Genomic DNA, 20,007 nt, shown 5'->3' with positions numbered 1-20,007 from the left:
CAGAGATGGGAGAGAGAGAGCAAGGTAATAACTAGACAGAGAGCAAGGTAATAACTAGACAGAGATCAAGGTAATAACTAGTCAGACGGGAGAGAGAGAGCAAGGTAAATACTAGACAGAGACGGGAGAGAGAGAGCAAGGTAAAAACTAGACAGAGACGGGAGACAGAGAGCAAGGTAATAACTAGACAGAGAGCAAGGTAATAACTGGACAGAGACGGGAGACAGAAAGCAAGGTAATAACTAGACAGAGAGCAAGGTAATAACTCGACAGAGACGGGAGACAGAAAGCAAGGTAATAACTAGACAGAGAGCAAGGTAATAACTAGACATAGCCGGGAGAGAGAGAGCAAGGTAATAACTAGACAGAGACGGGAGACAGAAAGCAAGGTAATAACTAGACAGAGCCGGGAGAGAGAGAGCAAGGTAATAACTAGACAGAGAGCAAGGTAATAACTAGACAGAGACGGGAGACAGAAAGCAAGGTAAATACTAGACAGAGATGGGAGAGAGAGAGCAAGGTAATAACTAGACAGAGAGCAAGGTAATAACTAGACAGAGATCAAGGTAATAACTAGTCAGACGGGAGAGAGAGAGCAAGGTAAATACTAGACAGAGCCTGGAGAGAGAGAGCAAGGTAAAAACTAGACAGAGACGGGAGACAGAGAACAAGGTAATAACTAGACAGAGGCGGGAGACAGAGAGCAAGGTAATAACTAGACAGAGAGCAATGTAATAACTAGACAGAGCCGGGAGAGAGAGAGCAAGATAAATACTAGACAGAGACGGGAGAGAGAGAGCAAGGTAATAACTAGACAGAGAGCAATGTAATAACTAGACAGAGACGGGAGAGAGAGAGCAAGGTAAATACTAGACAGAGCCTGGAGAGAGAGAGCAAGGTAAAAACTAGACAGAGACGGGAGACAGAGAACAAGGTAATAACTAGACAGAGGCGGGAGACAGAGAGCAAGGTAAATACTAGACAGAGACGGGAGAGAGAGAGCAAGGTAAAAACTAGAGAGAGCCGGGAGAGAGAGAGAGCAAGGTAAATACTAGACAGAGACGGGAGAAAGAGAGCAAGATAAATACTAGACAGAGACGGGAGAGAGAGAACAACGTAAAAACTCCACGGAGACGGGAGAAAGAGAGCAAGGTAAATACTAGACAGAGACCGGAGAGAGAGAGCAAGGTAAAAACTAGAGAGAGCCGGGAGAGAGAGAGAGCAAGATAAATACTAGACAGAGACGGGAGAGAGAGAGCAAGGTAAAAACTAGAGAGAGCCGGGAGAGAGAGAGAGCAAGATAAATACTAGACAGAGACGGGAGAGAGAGAGCAAGGTAATAACTAGACAGAGACGGGAGAGAGAGAGCAAGGTAATAACTAGACAGAGACGGGAGAGAGAGAACAAGGTAATAACTGGACAGATAGCAAGGTAAAAATTAGACAGAGCCGGGAGAGAGAGAGAGCAAGATAAATACTAGACAGAGACGGGAGAGAGAGAGAGCAAGGTAATAACTAGACAGAGACGGGAGAGAGAGAGAGCAAGGTAAATACTAGACAGAGACGGGAGAGAGAGAGAGCAAGGTAAATACTAGACAGAGACGGGAGAGAGAGAGAGCAAGGTAAATACTAGACAGAGACGGGAGAGAGAGAGCAAGGTAAAAACTAGAGAGAGCCGGGAGAGAGAGAGAGCAAGATAAATACTAGACAGAGACGGGAGAGAGAGAGCAAGGTAATAACTAGACAGAGACGGGAGAGAGAGAACAAGGTAATAACTGGACAGATAGCAAGGTAAAAATTAGACAGAGCCGGGAGAGAGAGAGAGCAAGATAAATACTAGACAGAGACGGGAGAGAGAGAGAGCAAGGTAATAACTAGACAGAGACGGGAGAGAGAGAACAAGGTAATAACTGGACAGATAGCAAGGTAAAAATTAGACAGAGCCGGGAGAGAGAGAGAGCAAGGTAATAACTAGAGAGAGCCGGGAGAGAGAGAGAGCAAGGTAAATACTAGACAGAGACGGGAGAGAGAGAGAGCAAGGTAATAACTAGAGAGAGCCGGGAGAGAGAGAGAGCAAGGTAAATACTAGACAGAGACGGGAGAGAGAGAACAAGGTAATAACTGGACAGAGAGCAAGGTAAAAACTAGACAGAGAGCATGGTAATAACTAGACAGAGAGCAAGGTAAAAATTAGACAGAGACGGGAGAGAGAGAGCAAGGTAATAACTAGACAGAGACGGGAGAGAGAGAGCAAGGTAAATACTAGACAGAGCCGGGAGAGAGAGAGAGCAAGGTAAAAACTAGACAGAGAGCAAGGTAAGAACTAGTCAGAGAGCAAGGTAAAAACTAGTCAGAGACGGGAGAGAGAGAGCAAGGTAAATACTAGACAGAGCCGGGAGAGAGAGAGAGCAAGGTAAAAACTAGACAGAGAGCAAGGTAAGAACTAGTCAGAGAGCAAGGTAAAAACTAGTCAGAGTCGGGAGAGAGAGAGCAAGTATAAAACTAGACAGAGGGGCCTCCCGGGTGGCGCAGTGGTCTAAGACACTGCATCACAGTGATAGCTGTGCTACAAGAGATCCTGGTTCTGACCCAAACTTAAGGAAAGCTTTGACTATGTACAGACTTAGTGAGCATAGCCTTGCTATTGAGAAAGGCCGCCGTAGACGGACCTGGCTCTCAAGAGAGGACAGGCTATGTGCACACTGCCCACAAAATGAGGTGGAAACAGCTGCACTTCCTAACCTCCTGCCAAATGTTTGACCATATTAGAGACACATATTTCCCTCAGATTACACAGATCCACAAAGAATTCGAAAACAAATCCAATTTTGATAAACTCCCATATCCACTGGGGGAAATTCCACAGTGTGCCATCACAGCAGCAAGATTTGTGACCTGTTGCCACAAGAAAAGGGCAACCAGTGAAGAACAAACACCATTGTAAATACAACCCATATTTATGGCATATATTATTATGCTTATTTATTTTCCCTTGTATTCTTTAACCATTTGCTCATTCTTACAACACTGTATATATATATATAATATGACATTTGTAATGTCTTTATTGTTTTGACATTTCTGTATAATGTTTACTGTTAATTTTTATTGTTTATTTCACTTTTGTATATTATCTACCTCAATAGCTTTGGCAATGTTAACACATGTTTCCCATGCCAATAGAGCCCCTTGAATTGAATTGAATTGAATTGAATTGAGAGAGCAAGGTAACTAGACAGAGAGAGAGAGAGCAAGGTAAAAACTAGTCAGACTGGAAGAGAATCAACTTATTAAGTTTACTATGGGAGCAAGAGACAGACAGACAGACAGACAGACAGACAGACAGACAGACAGACAGACAGACATTTAGTCTGAAAGTAGCCAAGGGAGAAAGAGACAGTCAGACGTTAGTCTGACCATGTGTAACAGTATAACTGTAGACCGTCCCCTCGCTCATACCCGGGTGCGAACCAGGGACCCTCTGCACGCATCAACAACAGTCACCCACGAAGCATTGTTACCCATCATTGTTACCCATAGCTCCACAAAAGCCGCGGCCCTTGCAAGTGACGTCACCGATTGAACCGCTATTTAGCACGCACCACAGCTAACTAAGCTAGCCGTTTCACATCCGTTACACATGCAAGATAAACCAGACACAGAGACTAAGAGAGAAAGAATCAAACGAAAACAACAAATGAATGACATTAGGGGACGGATATCTGAAAGTAGCTAGTGGAGATACAGACATTATGTGTGGTTGGACATTTTTTTATTTGTTGACAACAAACTGTGAGAACTCTGTTTGTGTCTTATTATTGTCTTGTTCTTTCTGTCTTTCTCTGTCTGGGTCCATGTGGAATCGCAGCCTCTGGTAGACTGTCGGGTTTACAGACTGGGCTCCAGTTCTTCTAGATCCACCCCATTTATAACATATATATGCTTAGCTGGAATTTTGATTAACATATGTGTGTTATTTTCTCTTATTTGCTGTCCAGCTTTTTTCACTTAAGCAAAGCAGTCCGATCTTTATCTTCTGTGTTGTATATGCTTTTAAGCATGGGTTGAAGGCTGAATAACATGTTCTATATTCATGTTCCATTTAGTTTGCGTGTGTGTTTATGTGTGTGTGTGTGTGTTTTCAGGCCTTGAAGATGAAGGGTTTACAGTGCTGGAACAGCTGACCTACTTGTACTTGGCCAATAACAAGGTGCGTCATTATAAACACTGTCGTAAACAGAGACCTTCGCCTTCAGAAAAAACAAATCACTATTCTTCCCTCACTGTTACAGAACTTGAATCTGGTTCATTTGGGCCTATGTAAACATTCTTCAGTTCGTTTTCACGGTCACACTTTATTTGAATAGTCCGGATTGCCCATCTGTAGATGCTCTACAGATGGTCATACTATCAACAAACTATCTGCTGACAAGTAACTGCTTGCTAAGGTTAGGGTTAGGGTAAAGGTAAAGACTGGGGCTAGGGTTAGGATTAGGATAAGGGTTAGGGTTAGTAGATAGTCTGTAGAGCATCTACAGATGGATTAGGATAAGGGTTAGAGTTAGGATTAGGATAAGGGTTAGGATTAGTAGATAGTCTTTAGAGCATCTACAGATGAACTATCCAATTAAAGTTTTACCATTTTCACTTGTGGTAATCATACATAATCAGAACTCCCAGGAGAGAGTAGCACACAGTATAGTGTGTTGTGCTCATTAAAAGTGCTGCTAGGGTCACCATGGAGCTCTCTGAAACCATCTTCACACCTCCACTTGGTTCTACTCCTATAGGAATCATAATAAGAAAAAAAAACAGTTTTAAAGTTTTATTTTGAGCAATACAAACCATACTGAGTGAGCTTGGATGATCTCCAGGTTGAGACAACCAAAGTCCTACATCCACAAGAATTCAGCAATACAAATATGTAATGACTCAGGCTAGAGCCATAACACAATATCTCCCGCCAAAGAGTAATTGCTTTCTCAACAAAACCGCAAAATAACCAAATGGCTGAAATACCCGGAATTTGAAACTCATGCTTTTGTTGGTTCTAGAATTAACATTTTGCTTTCCCTTCCATACTAGGATCTTCCACCCAGGATCTCCTATTCTTAGTGTGTCACAGTACAATTCTGTGTGAAATGTCTAATATATTATTTTATGTTGTGATGCTGTATGTTTGCCAGCAGTGCTGCTGTTGCCAGAAGGAAAGGTGGCAGACAGTCAACTAGGCGATATCCATTCTCTTCTCACCCAGTGTGTGCCCGCTTATGGTTGTAATCACTTCCAGTGTATCCATGCCAGCTGGTCAGATCTAAAATGTCGCTGTGGCATACAGTCATTTTTGACTGTGCGAGAGAGGGGTGAGGGAGAGAGAGAGTGAGGGGGAGAGGGAGGGAGGGAGTGAGGGAGGGAGAGAGAGAGAGAGAGAGCGAGAGAGAAAGGGAGAGAAAGGGAGAGGGGGAGGTAGAGAGATGGAGAAAGGGAGAGAAAGGGAGAGGGGGAGGTAGAGAGATGGAGAAAGGGAGAGAAAGGGAGAGGGGGAGGTAGAGAGATGGAGAAAGGGAGAGAAAGTGAGAGGGGGAGGTAGAGAAATGGAGAAAGGGAGAGGGGGAGGTAGAGAGATGGAGAAATGGAGAGGGGGAGGTAGAGAGATAGAGAAAGGGAGAGCGGGAGGTAGAGAGATGGAGAAAGGGAGAGGGGGAGGTAGAGAGATGGAGAAAGGGAGAGAAAGGGAGAGGGGGAGGTAGAGAGATGGAGAAAGGGAGAGGGGGAGGTAGAGAGATGGAGAAAGGGAGAGGGGGAGGTAGAGAGATGGAGAAAGGGAGAGGGGGAGGTAGAGAGATGGAGAAAGGGAGAGAGGGGAGGTAGAGAGATGGAGAAAGGGAGAGAAAGGGAGAGGGGGAGGTAGAGAGATGGAGAAAGGGAGAGGGGGAGGTAGAGAGATGGAGAAAGGGAGAGGGGGAGGTAGAGAGATAGAGAAAGGGAGAGGGGGAGGTAGAGAGATGGAGAAAGGGAGAGAAAGGAAGAGGGGGAGGTAGAGAGATGGAGAAAGGGAGAGGGGGAGGTAGAGAGATGGAGAAAGGGAGAGGGGGAGGTAGAGAGATGGAGAAAGGGAGAGAAAGGGAGAGGGGGAGGTAGAGAGATGGAGAAAGGGAGAGGGGGAGGTAGAGAGATGGAGAAAGGGAGAGAAAGGGAGAGGGGGAGGTAGAGAGATGGAGAGGGGGAGGTAGAGAGATGGAGAAAGGGAGAGAAAGGGAGAGGGGGAGGTAGAGAGATGGAGAAAGGGAGAGGGGGAGGTAGAGAGATGGAGAAAGGGAGAGAAAGGGAGAGGGGGAGGTAGAGAGATGGAGAAAGGGAGAGGGGGAGGTAGAGAGATGGAGAAAGGGAGAGAGGGAGGTAGAGAGATGGAGAAAGGGAGAGAAAGGGAGAGGGGGAGGTAGAGAGATGGAGAAAGGGAGAGGGGGAGGTAGAGAGATGGAGAAAGGGAGAGAAACAGAAAGAAAGGGGATTTTAAAGTGCTCACTAAGCCTAAAAGAAACCCATGTTTCTTTAATCCATAAAAGCATGTTGATAGGGGAGCAGATATAAAGCCATGTAACACTAACGTTAAGCTTGCTACTACTGTAGCAGTTACTCCTATTTCTGTATTCTCTCTCTGTTACTACATTTCTAATAGTTGATCAAATATTCAGAGGAGTGACTGAAAGGAGTTTTACCCTGTTTTAGATGAGGGGAGAGTAAAGCCTGCCACAGTCATACAGTGCATCTGTAAAGTATTCAGACCCCTCCACATTTTGTTACGTTATTTTAAATAGATTAAATCATTTTTTCCCCCTAATCAATCTACACACAATACCCCATTATGACAAAGCAAAAACAGGTTTTTAGACATTTTTGTCACGCCCTGGTCAAAGTATTTTGTGTTTATCTTTATGTATTGGGTCAGGCCAGGGTGTGGCATGGGGTTTTTGTATTGTGGTGTGTTTTGTCTTGGGGTTTTGGTGTTGGTATTGGGATTGTAGCTTAGTGGGGTATCTAGCAAAGTCTATGGCTGTCTGGAGTGGTTCTCAATCAAAGGCAGGTGTTTATCGTTGTCTCTGATTGGGAACCATATTTAGGCAGCCATATTCTTTGGTTGTGTTGTGGGTGATTGTCCTTAGTGTCCTTGTAACTGTCTAGTGTTAGTTTGCACCAGTTTAGGCTGTTTCGGTTTTCATTACGTTTATTGTTTTTGTATTGAGTCGTGTTTACTTTGTTTTTATTAAACATGAATCTCAATAGCCACACCGCATTTTGGTCCGACTCTCTTTGCCATACAGAAAACTGTTACAGAATCACCCACCACAAACGGACCAAGCAGCGTGTCAACAGGCAGGAGCAGCCCAAAGAGGAGATGCGTAAGAAGGATTTCTGGACATGGGAGGAAATCCTTGACGGGAGAGGACCCTGGGCTAAACCAGGGGAGTGTAGCAGGAGAAGAGGAAACAGGAGCAGCCCAAAGAGGAGTACAGTATGGACTATACTTCTTGGGAGGAGATAGACAGGTGGGCGGTCGACCCAGGGAGAGTGCCGGAGCCCGCCTGGGATTCGAGGGAGCAGTGCGCGGAAGGTTACAGGAGAATGAGGTTGGCGAAGCAAGCACGGCGGCGCGGACGGAAGGCCGAGAGTCAGCCCCAAAAATGTATTGGGGGGGGCTCACAGGGAGTAGGGCTACGCCAGGTAGGAGACCTACGCTAACTTCCTGTGGTTACGGGTGCATAGCCCGGTGCGGTATATTCAAGCTCCGCGTATCGGCCGGGCTAGATTGAGCGTCGAGGCAAATGCCATGAACCCGGCTCTACGCATCTGGTCCCCAGTGCGTCTCCTTGGGCCGGCTTACATGGCACCAGCCTTGCGCTCGGTGTCTCCGGTTCGCCTGCATAGCCCAGTGCGGGCTATTCCACCTCGCCACATTGGCAGGGCGACCGAGAGTATTCAACCAGGTAAGGTTGGGCAGGCTCGGTGCTCAAGAGCTCCAGTGCGCCTGCACGGTCCGGTCTATCCAGTACCACCTCCACACCCCAGCCCTCCGGTAGCAGCTCCCCGCACCAGGCTTCCTGTGCGTGTCCTTGTTTCAGTACCACCAGTGCCAGCACCACGCATCAGGCCTACAGTGCGCCTCGCCTCTCCAGCGCTGCTGGAGTCTCCCGCCTGTTCAGCGCAGCCAGAGCCTTCCTCCTCTACAGCGCTGCTGGAGTCTCCCGCCTGTTCAGCGCAGCTAGAGCCTTCTTCCTCTACAGAGCTGCTGGAGTCTCCTGTCTGTTCAGCGCAGCCAGAGCTGCCAGCCTGCATGGAGCAGCCAGAGCTGTCAGCCTGCATGGAGCAGCCAGAGCTGTCAGTCTGCATGAAGCAGCCAGAGCTGTCAGTCTGCATGAAGCAGCCAGAGCTGTCAGTCTGCAAGGAGCTGTCAGTCTGCAAGGAGCTGTCAGTCTGCAAGGAGCTGCCAGTCTGCAAGGAGCTGTCAGTCTGCAAGGAGCTGCCAGTCTGCAAGGAGCTGTCAGTCTGCACGGAGCCGCCAGAGCTGCTAGTCTGTAAGAAGCCGCCAGAGCCGTCAGCCTACATGGAGCAGCCAGAGCCGCCAGTCAGCATGGAGCAGCCAGATCTTTCAGTCTGCCAGGATCCGCCAGTCAACCAGCCTCTACCAGATCCGCCAGTCAGCCAGACTCTTCCAGATCTGCCAGAACTGCCAGTCGGCCAGGATCTGCCAGTCGGCCAGGATCTGCCAGTCGGCCAGGATCCGCCAGTCAGCCAGGATATGCCAGATCAGCCAGGATCTGCCTGTCAGCCATGATCTGCCAGTCAGCCAGGATCTGCTGAGACCACCAGCCAGCCAGGATCTGGTAGATCTATCTACCTGCCTGAGCTTCCTCTCACTCCTGAGCTTCCTCTCACTCCTGAGCTTCCTCTCACTCCCGAGCTTCCTCTCACTCCCGAGCTTCCTCTCACTCCCGAGCTTTCTCTCACTCCCGAGCTTTCTCTTACTCCCGAGCTTTCTCTCACTCCCGAGCTTCCCCTCAGTCCCGAGCTGCCTCAGTCCCGAGCTGTCCTTCAGTCCCGATCTGCTCCTCAGTCCAGTGGGGTTCTGGGTGAGGACTACTAGGCCATGGTTGGCGGCGAGGGTGGACTATCCAGGGACGCGAGGAGAGGGGACTAAGACATTGACTGAGTGGGGTCCACGTCCCGCGCCGGAGCCGCCACCATGGACAGACGCCCACCCGGACCCTCCCTATTGTTTTGAGGTGCGTTCGGGAGTCCGCACCTTAGGGGGGGGTTCTGTCACGCCCTGGTCGAAGTATTTTGTGTTTATCTTTATGTATTGGGTCAGGCTAGGGGGTGGCATGGGGTTTTTGTATTGTGGTGTGTTTTGTCTTGGGGTTTTGGTGTTGGTATTGGGATTGTAGCTTAGTGGGGTATCTAGCAAAGTCTATGGCTGTCTGGAGTGGTTCTCAATCAGAGGCAGGTGTTTATCGTTGTCTCTGATTGGGAACCATATTTAGGCAGCCATATTCTTTGGTTGTGTTGTGGGTGATTGTCCTTAGTGTCCTTGTAACTGTCTAGTGTTAGTTTGCAACAGTTTAGGCTGTTTCGGTTTTCATTACGTTTATTGTTTTTGTATTGAGTCGTGTTTACTTTGTTTTTATTAAACATGAATCTCAATAGCCACGCCGCATTTTGGTCCGACTCTCTTTGCCATACAGAAACCGTTACAATTTTTGCACATTTATATATATATATATATAAATGTAAAATATATATATTACATTTACATAAGTATTCAGACTCTTTCCTCAGTATTTTGTTGAAGCACCTGGCAGCGATTACAGCCTTGAGTCTTCTTGCGTATGACGCTACAAGCATGGCACACCTGTATTCGGGGAATTTCCCCCATTCTTTTCTGCAGATTCTCTCAAGCTCTGTCAAGTTGGATGGGGAGCGTCGCTGCACAGCTATTTTCAAGTCTTTCCAGAGATGTTCGATTGAGTTCAAGTCCTGACTAGGTCTGGGTTTTCATCAAGGATATCTCTGTACTTTGTTCCATTCATCTTTCCCTCGATCCCGACTAGTCTCCCAGTCCTTGCCGATGAAAAACATCCCCACAGCATGATGCTGCCACTACCATGCTTCACCATACGGATGCTGCCAGGTTTCTTCCAGACGTGACGCTTGGCATTCAGGCCAAAGAGTTCAATCTTGGTTTCATCAGACCAGAGAATCTTGTTTCTCATCTTTAGGTGCCTTTTGGCAAACTCCAAGCGGGCAGTCATGTGCCTTTTACTGAGGAGTGGCTTCCATCTGTCCACTCTACCATAAAGGCCTGATTGTTGGAGTGCTGCAGAGATGGTTGTCCTTCTGCAAGGTTCTCACCATCTCCAAAGAGGAACTCTGGAGCTTAGTCAGAGTGACCATTGGGTTCTTGGTCACCTCCCTGACCAATGCCCTTCTCCCCGTATTGCTCAGTTTGGCCGGGCAGCTCTAGGAAGAGTCTTGGTGGTTTCAAACTTCTTCCATTTAAGAATGGCGGCTGCCACGGTGTTCTTGGGGACCTTCAATTCTGCAGAAATGTTTTGGTACCCTTCCCCAGATCGGTGCCTCGACACAATCCTGACTTGGAACTCTATGGACAGTTCCTTCAACCTAATTACTTGTTTTTTCTCTGACATGCACTGTCAACTGTGGGACCCTATATAGACAGGTGTGTGCCTTTCCAAATCATGTCAAAACAATTGCATTTACCACAGTTGGACTCCAGTCAAGTTGTATAAACATCTCAAGGATGATAAATGGAATCCGGATGCATCTGAGGTCAATTTCGAGTCTCATAGCAAAGGGTCTGAACACAAAATTTCTAAAAACCTGTTTTCATTTTGTCAATATAGTGTAAATTGATGAGGAAAACATGTAATTTCATACATTTTTGAATAAGGCTGTAATGTAACAAAATGTGGAAAAAGTCAAGGGATCTGAGTACTTTCTGAATGCACTGTATGCCAACAATGCAATAACTTCCTGTTGACGTATGGGACATTTTTGAAAGTTTACTGAAAATGAAATACAGAAATATCTAATTTACCTAAGTATTCACACCCCTGAGTCAATACTTTGTAGAAGCACCTTTGACAGCGATTACAGCTGTGAGTCTTTCTGGGTAAGTGCCATTGTCACGCGGGACTAGGTGGGTGCAGGAATCAGATGCAGAAAGAGAGAGTAACTGAGTTGAAGTGCTTTACTTTTGCACACCAAAATAATAAGCCCAACAAAATACAGGACACTATACAAGACAACCCATAAACCACAGGGTGCCAAGTAAGGAAAAGGAAATACACCACTACCTAACATGCACACACGTAACATTAAGACAATCCCGCACAAAACAAGGGCGGGTCAAACTACTACATATAGGGAAGCTAATTAAACCAAAATAAACACAGGTGAAACTAATAAGACAAAACCAACAGACAAACGAAAAAGGGATCGGTAGCGGCTAGTAGGACGGCGGCGACGACCACCGTGCACCGCCCGAACAGGCAGGGGAGCCAACTTCGGCGGAAGTCGTGACACCGATAGATTTTCAAGTAGATTTAAGTAAAAAACTAACTTAGCGACTCCAGAACATTCACTGTCTTCTTGGTAAGCAGCTCCAGTTTAGATTTTTAAACACTGTTATTGCACACAGAGTGAGTCCATGGAACTTATTATGTGACTTGTTCAGCGCATTCTTACTTCTGAACATATTTAGGCTTGCCATAACAAAGGGGTTGAATACTTTCCAGCTTTACATTATTAATGAATTTGTAAAAATGTCAAAAAACACTATTTCACTTTGACATTATGTGGTATTGTGTGTCGGCCAGTGAAAAACAATCTCAATTGAATCCATTTTAAATTCAGGCTGGTACACAGCAAAAGGAGGAAAAAGTGAAGTGGTGTGAATACTTTCTGAAGGAATGTAAATGAACCCTTACTGCCATTGGTCAGTACAACAGTAGAAAATAAATTAAGAGAGCATCTCTCTCTCTCTCTCTCTCTCTCTCTCTCTCTCTCTCTCTCTATCTCTCTCTCTCTCTTCGTCTCTTTTTCCCTCCCAGCTCACCACAGCACCCAGACACCTGCCTCCCTCACTGGTCAGTGCTGATTTTGCCGCAAATTCACTCACAAAGATCTACCCGTACACATTTGGCCAGAAGCCAGGACTGAAGTAAGTCTGTCTGTCTGTCTGTCTGTCTGTCTGTCTGTCTGTCTGTCTGTCTGTCTGTCTGTGTGTGTAGGTTGGTGGGACGTTTTGTGTAGGAGGATTACATTCTCACAGTAGATTACATTACATTCTCACAGTAGAAAGGTCTTATTCAACTATTACAGACTACAAAGGGAAGCACAGCCGAGAGCTGCCCAGTGACACGATCCTACCAGATGAGCTAAATTACTTCTATGCTCGCTTCGAGGCAAGTAACACTGAAACATGCATGAGAGCACCAGCTGTTCCGGACGACTGTGTGATCACGCTCTCCGCAGCCGTTGTGAGTAAGACCTTTAAACAGGTCAACATTCACAAGGCCGCAGGGCCAGACGGATTACCAGGACGTGTACTCCGAGCATGCGCTGACCAACTGGCAAGTGCATATATTATTCACTGACATTTTCAACCTCTCCCTGTCTGAGTCTGTAATACCAACATGTTTCAAGCAGACCACCATAGTCCCTGTGCCCAAGAACACTAAGGTAACCTGCCTAAATGACTACCGACCCGTAGCACTCACGTCTGTAGCCATGAAGTGCTTTAAAAGGCTGGTCATGGGTCACATCATCACCAGTATCCCACTCCAATTTGCATATCGCCCCAACAGATCCACAGATGATGCAATCTCTATTGCACTCCACACTGCCCTTTCACACCTGGACAAAAGGAACACCTATGTGAGAATGCTATTCATTGACCATAGCTTAGCATTCAGCACCATAGTGCCCTCAAAGCTCATCACTAAGCTAAGGACCCGGGGACTAAACACCTCTCTTTGCAACTGGATCCTGGAATCCCTGACGTGCCGCCCCCAGATGGTAAGGGTATGTAACAACACATCCGACACGCGCATCCTTAACACAGGGACCCCTCAGGGGTGCGTGCTCAGTCCCCTCCTGTACTCCTTGTTCATTCATGACTGCACGGCCAGGCATGACTCCAACACCATCATTACGTTTGCTGATGACACAACAGTGGTAGGCCTGATCATCAACAACGACGAGACATGATTGTGGACTACAGGAAAATGAGGACCGAGCATGCCACCATTCTCATCGACGGAGCTGTAGTGGAGCAGGTTGAGAGCTTCAATTTCCTTGGTGTCCACATCACCAACAAACTAACATTGTCCAAGCACACCAAGACAGTCGTGAAGAGAGCACTACAAAACCTATTCCCCCTCAGAAGACTAAAAAGATTTGGCAATGGTCCTCAGATCCTCAAAAGGTTCTACAGCTGCACCATCGAGAGCATCCTGGTTGCATTGACACATTTTTTTGGGCCAATTTTTAAGGTCTTCCTCTGACACCGTCTGGGATAGAGGTCCCGGATGGCAGGAAGCTTGATGTACAGGCACTGTACGCACTACTTTCTGTAGTGCCTTGAGGATGGACGCCAAGCAGTTGTCATACCAGGCAGTGATGCAACCACTGGTTGTCAAAGACTCCAGCCACCCTAGTCATAGACTGTTCTCTCTGCTACTGCATGACAAGCAGTACGGAAGCGTCAAGTCTAGGTCCAAGAGGCTTCTTAACAGCTTCTACCCCCAAGCCATAAGACTACTGAACATCTAAACAAATGGCTACCCAGACTACTTGCATTGTCCCCACCCCCTTTTATGTTGCTGCTGCTCTCAGTTATTATCTATGCATAAGTCACTTTAATAACTCTGCCCAAATGTATATATTACCTCAATTACCTCGACTAACCGGTGCCCCCGCACATTGACTCTGTACCGGTACCCAATGTATATAGCCTCGCTATTGTTATTTTACTGCTCCCCATTATTTGTTACTTTATTTCTTATTTTTTAACATATTTTTCTTAAAACTGCATTATTGGTCAAGGGCTTGTAAGTAAGCATTTAACTGTACGGCCTACACCTGTTGTATTCGGCGCATGTGACAAATACAATTTGATTTGATGTTGCTATAGGTGTTATATTGTTATATTGCCTTTAATTACCTTGCATCTTTCATAGCATAACAAATGTAACCACGAATAACATGCTTTCTCCCCTGTGTCCTAACTCCACCCCAGGTCAGTGTATCTCCATAACAACAAACTGACAGATGCAGGGCTACCAGAGAACATGTTTAACGGTTCTGACAGCCTAGAGGTTCTCATCATGTCCAGTAACTTCCTCCGCTACGTCCCTAGGAACCTGCCCTCTGCTCTCTACCGCCTACATCTAAAGGTATTGTATGTACAGAGTACCTGACCTTAGACAATTAAGACGCGTCAGAACAGCACACTCCACATACATACAGCTAAGCATTTGAGGCTCTTTCTCAATTTCCTCGATTACTCATGTTCTCTCCTCCTGTCTTCTCCACACCTTCCATGTTAGTGGGAATTGAGGAGGGGGATTAAAGGAGAAGAGGAAACAAAAATATTGACAAGTGTCTGTGATAATCACAAGTGTTGATGATTGTGTGTGTCTTCTTGGTATAACAGAACAACATGCTGGAGAAGATCCCATCAGGGGCGTTTGATAGCCTGACCCAGCTCAGAGAGCTCTACCTACAGAACAACCTGCTTAGCAACGAAGGCATGGACAACGAGACCTTCAGGTACTGTAGTACCATTTACTGTCAATGTGTATGATACTCAGACTTACAGACAAACACAAAAACACAACAGAGAGCCATTAAGTCCACCTGAGCAAAGTCTTCTTCTACGATTCAATATATCCGAGGACACCTATTACATTATTACTGAGGGTATTGATGAAAAGCAAAGACCTGTAGACTTTACAACACACGCCAATGTAAAGCTGGGACAATGACACTGCAAAATGAAACAGGCAGGGGAATCATACTGTAATGAAACAGGGAGGGACAATGATACTGTAATGAAACAGGCAGGGACAATGATACTGTAATGAAACAGACAGGGACAATGATACTGTAATGAAACAGGAAGGGACAATGATACTGTAATGAAACAGACAGGGACAATGATACTGTAATGAAACATGGAGGGACAATGATACTATAATGAAACAGGGAGGGACAATGATACTGTAATGAAACAGGGAGGGACAATGATACTGTAATGAAACAGGGGGACAATGATACTGTAATGAAACAGGGAGGGACAATGATACTATAATGAAACAGGGAGGCACAATGATACTGTAATGAAATAGGGAGGGACAATGATACTATAATGAAACAGGGAGGGACAATGATACTGTAATGAAACAGGGAGGGACAATGATACTGTAATGAAACAGGGAGGGACAATGATACTGTAATGAAAAAGGCAGGGACAATGATACTGTAATGAAACAGGCAGGGGAATCATACTGTAATGAAACAGGGAGGGACAATGATACTGTAATGAAACAGGGAGGGACAATGATACTGTAATGAAACAGGGAGGGACAATGATACTGTAATGAAACAGGCAGGGACAATGATACTGTAATGAAACAGGGAGGGACACTGATACTGTAATGAAACAGGGAGGGACAATGATACTGTAATGAAACAGACAGGGACAATGATACTGTAATGAAACAGACAGGGACAATGATACTGTAATGAAACAGACATGGACAATGATACTGTAATGAAACAGGGAGGGACAATGATACTGTAATGAAACAGGGAGGGACAATGATACTGTGATGAAACAGACATGGACAATGATACTGTAATGAAACAGGGAGGGACATTGATCCTGTAATGAAACAGGGAGGGACAATGATACTGTAATGAAATAAGGGGGGACAATGATACTGTAATGAAACAGGCAGGGACAATGATACTGTAATGAAACAGGGAGGGACAATGATACTGTAATGAAACAGGCAGGGACAATGATACTGTAATGAAACAGGGAGGGACAATGATACTGTAATGAAATAGGGGGGGACAATGATACTGTAATGAAACAGACATGGATAATGATACTGTAATGAAACAGGGAGGGACAATGATACTGTAATGAAACAGGCAGGGGAATCATACTGTAATGAAACAGGGAGGGACAATGATACTGTAATGAAACAGGGAGGGACAATGATACTGTAATGAAACAGGGAGGGACAATGATACTGTAATGAAACAGGCAGGGACAATGATACTGTAATGAAACAGGGAGGGACAATGATATTGTAATGAAACAGGGAGGGACAATGATACTGTAATGAAACAGACAGGGACAATGATACTGTAATGAAACAGGGAGGGACAATGATACTCTAATGAAACAGGGAGGGACAATGATACTGTAATGAAACAGGGAGGGACAATGATACTGTAATGAAACAGACAGGGACAATGATACTGTAATGAAACAGGGAGGGACAATGATACTGTAATGAAACAGACATGGACAATGATACTGTAATGAAACAGGGAGGGACAATGATACTGTAATGAAACAGGGAGGGACAATGATACTGTGATGAAACAGACATGGACAATGATACTGTAATGAAACAGGGAGGGACATTGATCCTGTAATGAAACAGGGAGGGACAATGATACTGTAATGAAATAAGGGGGGACAATGATACTGTAATGAAACAGGCAGGGACAATGATACTGTAATGAAACAGGGAGGGACAATGATACTGTAATGAAACAGGCAGGGACAATGATACTGTAATGAAACAGGGAGGGACAATGATACTGTAATGAAATAGGGGGGGACAATGATACTGTAATGAAACAGACATGGAGAATGATACTGTAATGAAACAGGGAGGGACAATGATACTGTAATGAAATAGGGAGAGACAATGATACTGTAATGAAACAGGGAGGGACAATGATACTGTAATGAAACAGGCAGGGCAATGATACTGTAATGAAACAGACATGGACAATGATACTGTAATGAAACAGGGAGGGACAATGATACTGTAATGAAACAGGGAGGGACAATGATACTGTAATGAAACAGGCAGGGACAATGATACTGTAATGAAACAGGGAGGGACAATGATACTGTAATGAAACAGACATGGACAATGATACTGTAATGAAACAGGGAGGGACAATGATACTGTAATGAAACAGGGAGGCACAATGATACTGTAATGAAACAGACATGGACAATGATACTGTAATGAAACAGGGAGGGACAATGATACTGTAATGAAACAGACATGGACAATGATACTGTAATGAAACAGGCAGGGACAATGATACTGTAATGAAATAGGGAGGGACAATGATACTGTAATGAAACAGGGAGGGACAATGATACTGTAATGAAACAGACATGGACAATGATACTGTAATGAAACAGGGAGGGACAATGATACTGTAATGAAACAGGGAGGCACAATGATACTGTAATGAAACAGACATGGACAATGATACTGTAATGAAACAGGGAGGGACAATGATACTGTAATGAAACAGACATGGACAATGATACTGTAATGAAACAGGCAGGGACAATGATACTGTAATGAAATAGGGAGGGACAATGATACTGTAATGAAACAGGGAGGGACAATGATACTGTAATGAAATAGGGAGGGACAATGATACTGTAATGAAACAGGGAGGGACAATGATACTGTAATGAAACAGGGAGGGACAATGATACTGTAATGAAACAGGCAGGGACAATGATACTGTAATGAAACAGGGAGGGACAATGATACTGTAATGAAATAGGGGGAGACAATGATACTATAATGAAACAGACATGGACAATGATACTGTAATGAAACAGGGAGGGACAGTGATACTGTAATGAAACAGGCAGGGGAATCATACTGTAATGAAACAGGCAGGGGAATCATACTGTAATGAAACAGGGAGGGACAATGATACTCTAATGAAACAGGCAGGGACAATGATACTGTAATGAAACAGGGAGGGACAATGATACTGTAATGAAACAGACATGGACAATGATACTGTAATGAAACAGGCAGGGACAATGATACTGTAATGAAACAGGGAGGGACAATGATACTGTAATGAAACAGGAAGGGACAATGATACTGTAATGAAACAGACATGGACAATGATACTGTAATGAAACAGGGAGGGACATTGATCCTGTAATGAAACAGGGCGGGACAATGATACTGTAATGAAATAAGGGGGACAATGATGCTGTAATGAAACAGGCAGGGACAATGATACTGTAATGAAACAGGGAGGGACAATGATACTGTAATGAAATAGGGGGGGACAATGATACTGTAATGAAACAGACATGGACAATGATACTGTCATGAAACAGGGAGGGACAATGATACTGTAATGAAACAGGCAGGGACAATGATACTGTAATGAAATAGGGAGGGACAATGATACTGTAATGAAACAGGGAGGGACAATGATACTGTAATGAAACAGGCAGGGCAATGATACTGTAATGAAACAGGGAGGGACAATGCTACTGTACTGAAACAGGGAGGCACAATGATACTGTAATGAAACAGGGAGGGACAATGATACTGTAATGAAACAGGGAGGGACAATGATACTGTAATGAAACAGGCAGGGACAATGATACTGTAATGAAACAGACATGGACAATGATACTGTAATGAAACAGGCAGGGACAATGATACTGTAATGAAATAGGGAGGGACAATGATACTGTAATGAAACAGGGAGGGACAATGATACTGTAATGAAACAGGGAGGGACAATGATACTGTAATGAAACAGGGAGGCACAATGATACTGTAATGAAACAGACATGGACAATGATACTGTAATGAAACATGGAGGGACAATGATACTGTAATGAAACAGGCAGGGACAATGATACTGTAATGAAACAGACATGGACAATGATACTGTAATGAAACAGGCAGGGACAATGATACTGTAATGAAATAGGGAGGGACAATGATACTGTAATGAAACAGGGAGGGACAATGATACTGTAATGAAACAGGCAGGGACAATGATACTGTAATGAAACAGGAAGGGACAATGATACTGTAATGAAACAGGGAGGGACAATGATACTGTAATGAAACAGACATGGACAATGATACTGTAATGAAATAGGGAGGGACAATGATACTGTAATGAAACAGGGAGGGACAATGATACTGTAATGAAACAGACATGGACAATGATACTGTAATGAAACAGACATGGACAATGATACTGTAATGAAACAGGGAGGCACAATGATACTGTAATGAAACAGACATGGACAATGATACTGTAATGAAACAGGGAGGGACAATGATACTGTAATGAAACAGACATGGACAATGATACTGTAATGAAACAGGCAGGGACAATGATACTGTAATGAAATAGGGAGGGACAATGATACTGTAATGAAACAGGGAGGGACAATGATACTGTAATGAAATAGGGAGGGACAATGATACTGTAATGAAACAGGGAGGGACAATGATACTGTAATGAAACAGGGAGGGACAATGATACTGTAATGAAACAGGCAGGGACAATGATACTGTAATGAAACAGGGAGGGACAATGATACTGTAATGAAATAGGGGGAGACAATGATACTATAATGAAACAGACATGGACAATGATACTGTAATGAAACAGGGAGGGACAGTGATACTGTAATGAAACAGGCAGGGGAATCATACTGTAATGAAACAGGCAGGGGAATCATACTGTAATGAAACAGGGAGGGACAATGATACTCTAATGAAACAGGCAGGGACAATGATACTGTAATGAAACAGGGAGGGACAATGATACTGTAATGAAACAGACATGGACAATGATACTGTAATGAAACAGGCAGGGA

At 44.8% G+C, this 20,007-nt stretch overlaps 1 protein-coding gene and 1 long non-coding RNA gene across 4 annotated transcripts in view; both read left to right on the top strand.

Annotated features, from left to right (window-relative positions):
* Nucleotides 1-280, top strand: part of LOC127907304 (uncharacterized) — a 32,168-nt gene extending 31,888 nt beyond the window's left edge. For all 3 annotated transcript variants that reach the window (XR_008064101.1, XR_008064102.1, XR_008064100.1), the window contains one exon: nucleotides 236-280. This is a non-coding gene — a long non-coding RNA (uncharacterized LOC127907304). The remainder of the gene's footprint in view (nucleotides 1-235) is intronic.
* Nucleotides 1-20,007, top strand: part of podn (podocan) — an 82,951-nt gene that overhangs the window by 40,704 nt on the left and 22,240 nt on the right. The window contains exons 5-8 of the mRNA XM_052461814.1: nucleotides 4,145-4,209; nucleotides 12,128-12,237; nucleotides 14,317-14,473; nucleotides 14,734-14,849. Coding sequence (XP_052317774.1) covers nucleotides 4,145-4,209; nucleotides 12,128-12,237; nucleotides 14,317-14,473; nucleotides 14,734-14,849 — 448 coding nt within the window. The remainder of the gene's footprint in view (nucleotides 1-4,144; nucleotides 4,210-12,127; nucleotides 12,238-14,316; nucleotides 14,474-14,733; nucleotides 14,850-20,007) is intronic.

Source organism: Oncorhynchus keta, chromosome 1, assembly GCF_023373465.1.
Source record: "Oncorhynchus keta strain PuntledgeMale-10-30-2019 chromosome 1, Oket_V2, whole genome shotgun sequence".
Lineage (NCBI taxonomy): Eukaryota > Metazoa > Chordata > Actinopteri > Salmoniformes > Salmonidae > Oncorhynchus > Oncorhynchus keta.
Note: the sequence above shows the minus strand (reverse complement) of the source record. Positions and strands in the feature narration are given on the sequence as shown.